Source organism: Bison bison, unplaced genomic scaffold (genome assembly GCF_000754665.1).
Source record: "Bison bison bison isolate TAMUID 2011002044 unplaced genomic scaffold, Bison_UMD1.0 scf7180017864336, whole genome shotgun sequence".
In the NCBI taxonomy this organism is placed as follows: Eukaryota; Metazoa; Chordata; class Mammalia; order Artiodactyla; family Bovidae; genus Bison; species Bison bison.
The window spans coordinates 1,448,314-1,454,837 of record NW_011494908.1 but is presented as its reverse complement, the minus strand read 5'-3'; the positions used below and the strand labels follow the sequence as shown (position 1 = coordinate 1,454,837).

At 53.4% G+C, this 6,524-nt stretch overlaps 1 protein-coding gene across 1 annotated transcript in view; it reads left to right on the top strand.

The window, feature by feature from the left end:
- The window catches only part of XKR5 (XK, Kell blood group complex subunit-related family, member 5), a 19,042-nt gene that overhangs the window by 10,488 nt on the left and 2,030 nt on the right, over window positions 1–6,524 (top strand). The window contains 4 exon segments of the mRNA XM_010854083.1: window positions 286–455; window positions 3,945–4,056; window positions 5,866–6,282; window positions 6,285–6,459. Coding sequence (XP_010852385.1) covers window positions 286–455; window positions 3,945–4,056; window positions 5,866–6,282; window positions 6,285–6,459 — 874 coding nt within the window.

Below are 6,524 nucleotides of genomic sequence, written 5' to 3'. Positions count from 1 at the left end.
GGCAAAGCAGTCTCGGCCAGCCCAGGTTCAGGAATGTGGAGGGATGCCCTGAGTGTCCAGGGAGAGAGGAATGCACGAAGGCTCACGTGACATTAAACATGCAAATGTTTTGTGTCCCTTGGATCTCTCCTGGGTTTTCATCTGTCTCCTTGGATGCCGAGTCACACGCAGTCAGAACAGAGAGGAGGGTTACGGCCCCGGATTCCGAGTCCTTGCCCCACCCCTCCTTCTTCCCCCAGCCCTGCCCCCTCTCTGGGCCCTAACTCCCGGGGCTGCTCTCTCCAGGTGCCCACTGGCTGGTGATGACCTTCTGGCTCGTGGCTCAGCAGAGCGACATCGTGGACAGCACCTGCCGCTGGAGGCTCTTCAACCTGCTCATGGGTGCCGTGTTCATCCTCTGCTACCTCAACGTCTGGGACGGCCCCTCCAGAAACAGGATGGTCACGTTCTACACGGCAAGTGATCCTAACTTTACTGTATACATGAAACGTGGGCGTGCGTGTGTGTGTGTGTGCATGTGTGCAATTGTGCACACATATCTATTATGAAGGAATAGCTTGATTTTCGGAAAAACTCTAAAAAAAATTATAGTCTTGAGCAGAGATGATGGTCTCTGAAAGGAGCAAGCAGATGTCTGTTTCCACGTAGTTACCATAGCGAGGATTGTGGTGTATTTGGTGATGCTTTTCAGCGGCTCTCTACATCAGCCCATCTGATAAATATAATCACAGTTCTATTCTTTGTCATATGCGTGACATCCTTGTCAATCAGCTCAATTGCTGAGTTATAGCTGTGGTCATAGATAGTGTTAAAAACACAAAGGTGACGTAATGCTTATCTGTAGGCAGCTTCTAGTCCATTGGAGGAAATAAGCTTGTACCCAAATAATAATAAATAACCTCTGGGACGGCCCCTCCAGAAACAGGATGGTCACGTTCTACACGGCAAGTGGTCCTAACTTTACTGTATACGTGGAACGTGGGCGTGCATGCATGTATATTATTTGTACCCAAATAATAATAGAGAGGCAGAATGTGGACCAATGCCAGCAGAGAAAGCAGTGTCTGAATCTCATAGGATTATCACTTCCTGCTCGGATGACCAGGGACACTTTTGACGAGAGGCAGGAAGTTGAGCTGTATTGCAGAAGGCAAAGGAGAGCCTGGATCAGCCACAAGCTTCAGAGCTGAGGCTTTGGAACCAGACGGCTTCCATGGGACCCTGGCTCTGTCATTAACCGTTACCAGCTGTGACTGAGAATTTAGACTCTCTGGACCTATTTTTTCATCAGCGCTTCAGAAACTCACCTCTTGGTGTCGCTGAGAGAATAATGTTAAGACCTACCTACTTTTCAGGGTCCCTATGAAGAGTAAATAAAATAATAAACTTGGACTGAAATAAGAAACCAAGAGTGGCCTTTACCAAAAATAGAAGTTGAGACTTTCAGAGGTGCCGGCGCTTCAGGACAGAGACCAGAGTGAAGAAGGGAAAAGCCGGGGAGGCAGGTCTGGTCCAGGGCAGGTGACGGCGTGGTCACCTCCAGGTTTAGGAGAGCCCCGTAGAGCTCGCTGACCCCCGAGGCCACAGGCCCACAGAGGACCCACGATACTGGGTGAGTCATGCCAGGCCTCAGTCTCCACATCTGGAAATGGGGAGTAACCAGGCCCCTCACACCGTGTGGGCTGAGGGCTGGGTGTGTGGTCCAGCTTAGCCCACACACTGCGAATAAAAGAGAGTGAATTTCATTGTCCGTTTGTGGGAGCATCACGCTCACGTGCTGATGTCCAGAGGCGCCCTGAGAAGCAGAACCAAATGAGGAGGCGTTTCACATTGGCTGGTTCTGCTTGCTTCTGTCACATTCACACCCTCGTCAGCAGATCGTGTCCTGGGAGTTTCAGGGGCCGTTATACAAGGAAGGGGGACTTCCCAGGTGGCTCGCTGGGTAAAGAATCTGCCTGCCATGCAGGAGAAGCAAGAGACTCGGATTCAACCCCTGGGCCCCAAAGATTCCCTGGAGAGGGGCATGGCAACGCACTCCAGTGTTCTTGTCAGGAGAATGCCATGGACAGAGGGCCTGGCGGGCGCCAGTGCAGGGGTCGCCCAGAGCCAGCCATGACTGAAGTGACTGAGCGCACGTGCATCATACAAGGAAGGGAGAAAAGTGTTTCCTTCTTTCCAGCCGCCTTGGGCGCTGGGCCACTGAGCTCAGAGCGATCACGCAGGAGAGGCAGAAATTAGACAGTGCGGAAGTTTCGAGTGGGGAGAAGCCGCACAAGCACAGTGAAGGCTGTGGAACCCAGGGGGCGCCCAAGGGAGAGCACATGTGGATGGTGCTGAGATAACACATCCAGACACGGAGGAAAGGCGAGGGGCACAGATGCTGATAACTCAACTGCAACAAGCAGAGGCGTCCCGCATGGACTGACCCCTCACCTCCATTGATGCGGAGGCGACTGCGCGTTTTAAAGGGGGAACGGGGGGAGGGAACGGTGTGGTCTCCGCCAAAGTCGGGGAGTGACTGCACACCATCTGCACACCATCGTTAACATACTTCCCACGTATTCATGACGGGAGGCAGCATTAACACACTTTAGAGCTGGGTTTCCCTGGTGACTCAGATAGTAAAGAATTTGCCTGCAGTGTGGGAGAACTGGGTTCAATCCTTGGGTCGGGAAGCTCCCCTGGAGAAGGAACTGGCACCCCACTCCAGTATTTTTGCCTGGAAAATCCCATGGACAGAGGAGCCTGGCGGGCTATAATCCATGGGGTCACAAAGAGTCGGACATGACTGAGCAACTAACACATATACAGAGCTGGGAGAGTCGTCTCCTGGGATGTTTGTGTTTCCGAGGGCTGGTTCTCAGGTCCTGGAGAAGACAGCTCTGGGCGGTCAAAGACTGACATTTCAGAGGAGCAGAGAAAATATGTGTAATTGCAGGCTTTCTAAAGTAGCTCCCCTGCGTGGAAGGGTCTGGGCTGCTCTTGCCTTATGACCAGGTTTTTTCCAGAACAAACAGTAAGTGCTCCGGACAGCACCGAGCTTTCTCAGGCAGGAACTTCTTTGGGGCTGGGTCACCACGCTGGGGATGCAGGCTTGAGCTATTAGAAAGTATGTTAGTGTTGGTTTCAAACAGTCATTTCTGCTTCAGGTCTGCAGTTGTTATAGGCCAAGAAGAGCACTCAGAGGAGCCCGTCTGAGTCAAGTTTGGTCCAGAAGAGCATCTTTGTCAGTGGAAAGTGGTTGCATTCACCTCCTGTTGGTTCTGTTTTTCTGGAGGGCCCTGACAAACGCAACCACTAGAAACAGAACCAGTGAGATATGTCTAGATTCGTAATTGATTTGGTATAGGGATTTTCTCATGCAATTACAGCGCCACCAAGTCCCACAGTCGCCCTCCACAAGCTGGAGAACCAGGAAGCTGGTGATTATTCAGTCCAGGCCCAAAAGACCAAGAACCATGACTCCGGTGTCCAGGGCCGGGAGGAGATGGGTGTCTCGGGCAAATATTTGGGGAAAAAAAAAATTCTGAAATTGTTATGAACGTTTGTGACTCACTGGAATCCAGTGTCACTGTGAGCTCATAATTATCTCATGATAAAACTAACATGTGTATACAGTTAACATGAGACTACGCAACAGATAAAGCAGCAAACAGAATTCCCTGTCAGCCCCACCCGACTCACCAAAGGGACCCCTGCGGCCTTGTGAACCGTGCCCTTCCGTTTTCTGTGCGTTTCTGCCTCTGCAGACACTTAGCAAGCTGCAGTGAGAACAGGAGGACCCCCTTGGCAGGAGAGGCTCACTCGGCCCTGCCCTGCTGCTAGGGGGGCCCGGTCAGCAGTGGGAGCCCCCAGCCCTGAAGGGGGCTGCAGGAGATTGCAGGGCGGGAGCATGCCCAGGCCGCGTGCACTGCCCGGGTGTGCTGACTCTGCTGTTCTCACAGGTGATGCTGCTCGAAAATATCATCCTCGTGCTGCTGGCGACGGACTTTCTCCAGGGGGCCTCATGGACCAGCCTGGGGGCCGTTGCAGGCGTCTTGTCTGGATTTCTGATTGGTGAGCCCCGAGGTCGCCTTCGCTGCCCCTCTGTCCCCCACCTGCCTCCCACAACTTGCTTCTTTGCGGTCAGCTCACCCCAGGGGTAGGAATTGGGGCTCGGAAGTGGCTGGGTGGAGACCAGGGCCAGGCCCTGCACTGAGGGTGGCCAGGCCACCTCTGCAGGCGTGAGGGCCTGGATCGGCCTTTGTCTCCTTGGCTCAGCTGTGCTCAGAGCCGCAAGCCAAGCAGGGGCCGCTCCAGAGGTGGCCTGTTGGTGAGGCTGGAGGGGCTCAGGCAGAGCCAGGCCGACTGGCCCTTCCCCCCAGCTTCCGGAGGCAGCAGAACTCCCGAGTGTCCAGTGCCCTGGACTAGAGTCTTCAGTGGGGAGGTGGAGCCCAGGCTATAAAGCAGCAGCTCCAGCTTCCATCTTGAGCTGCCTGGATAAACATTTGTTGAGTGCCTACTACATGCCAGCCTGGGGCTGCCACCAAGAAACCAGTTAAACAGCAGACTTTTGAGGAAAGTCTGTCTTCACTGAACACACACAGCCCTGCGACTGGCAGGATGGAGTACGGACGGGGTCAGCTCCCCTTTCTTGGTCTCAGGGGGCTCCTCATAGCAGAAGGGGAACAATCCCTCCTGCCCACTGACCGTGAGGACTCAGGACACTGGGTGGAAATGGCCTGAGCCGTGTCCCCTGCAGAGACAACACTGGGTCACCTTCCATTAGGAGTTCTGACCCCATTCCCCCAGAGATGCTGAGAGCAGGCGAGGGGACGTCTGTTGGGTTCCTTCTAGCTGCATCCTTGCTGCGTTTCCTGGCCCTGCTCCACACCACCCCCCAACCCCCGCCCCCGTATCAGGCTTCACGCTGTTTATTACAAGCTCCCTGAAACCCGGCGCTTGGTCCAGTACAACAGGAAACTGGAAATAACGTGGGAGGATTACTGGAATGCTCTGCTAAATAAATTATTGCCGCAGTCAACACTTCTGATCAAAATAAATGAAGCTGACAACAATGTGATTCAGATGTTTGTGCACAAAGGAAGTTTTGTTGCTGCTCGTGGAAATTCCTTGATATGGGGGTTTTGATGGGTATGTTTAACCTCTGCTTGGGTCTTGTTTGTGAAATGATTATCTCTCTCTCCCTTCACTTTGGAATCCATCATCGGTATGTGAATGGTTGTATTCTGAGTATTTGACCCGGTTTTCTGAAAGTGAAATTACCTTTTCTATCAAACCTCTCTCTCTGTCTCACATACATGCCCGCATACACCTAGAGGACTCGATTGGAGCCTCCTTCAAGGAAGAAGTCATAAAATCTCTAAGATTTAAACTCTGTTCTTAAATTTTTTTAAGGGTAGAAACATTTGCAGTTTATTGGAACTGTGTATGTGTGTATGTGTGTGTATGGATGCACACTCAGTCACTCAGTTGTGTCTGACTCTTTTGCGACCCCGTGGACTGTAGCCCATCAGTCTCCTCTGTCCATGGAATTCTCCAGACAAGAATACTGGAGTGGGTTGCCATTTCCTTCTCCAGGGGATCTTCCCAACCCAGGGATCAAACCTGTGTCTCTTTCATCTCCTGCATTGGCAGGTGGATCCTTTACCGCTAGCACCACCTGGGAAGCCCTATTGGAGCTGGAACATACGTAAATTCCCCCAAATACCCACTTCTGATGCTCCAACAAGAGTCCTGTTTTGGATCCCAAATGATATTACTCTACTCAAAACTGCAGACCCTAGAATTCTGCAAACCACAGGGAGGATGCAGGACTTCAAAGAACGTAACCTTGTGCTTTTTTTCCCCTACCTTGTTTTGCAGGCAGTGTCTCACTGGTCCTTTACTACAGCCTGCTGCATCCGAAATCCACAGACATCTGGCAGGGCTGTGTACACACGTCCTGTGGCCCCACAGAGGGTAATAAAGCAGAAGACTCTTCTCCACAAGCCCCGGGCCCAGCTGGGGAGGGACTGGACAGCCTGGGGCCCTGCTCAGAGGAAACCAGTGAGCTCCCAAGCCTGGAGAAACCCCCAAGCCCACAGTGGACACCCCCAGAGGCTGGGCTGGAAAGCCAGACAGCGGGGGAGGCCTCTTTGCTTAGCCGCCACCACTGGCTGCTGGTGAAGCTGGCTCTGAAGACAGGGAACGTGTCAAAGATCAATGCAGCCTTTGGAGAAGACGGCCTGGCCCGCTTTTGCTCCCCTGAGTGGGGCTTGAGCCAACACCACAGCGAGGGGAGGACGCCCCCCCCCCGCAGCAGGAGCCCCCTTCATCACCCCAGGACCCTCTAACCTCAGAGGAAGGCTCGGAGTTTCCAGTGGTCCCCAAAGCAGAGGCTGAGGAGACCTCAAGTTACCTGTCTTTTGACAGCCAGAGTCCTGACCGAGCTCCAGCCCAGCAGCTGTCAGCTGCACGGTGGGAGGGCGGCTCAGAGGAGGGATACCGGGCCGCCCCGGGGGCGAGGGGTGCAGGGGGGCACC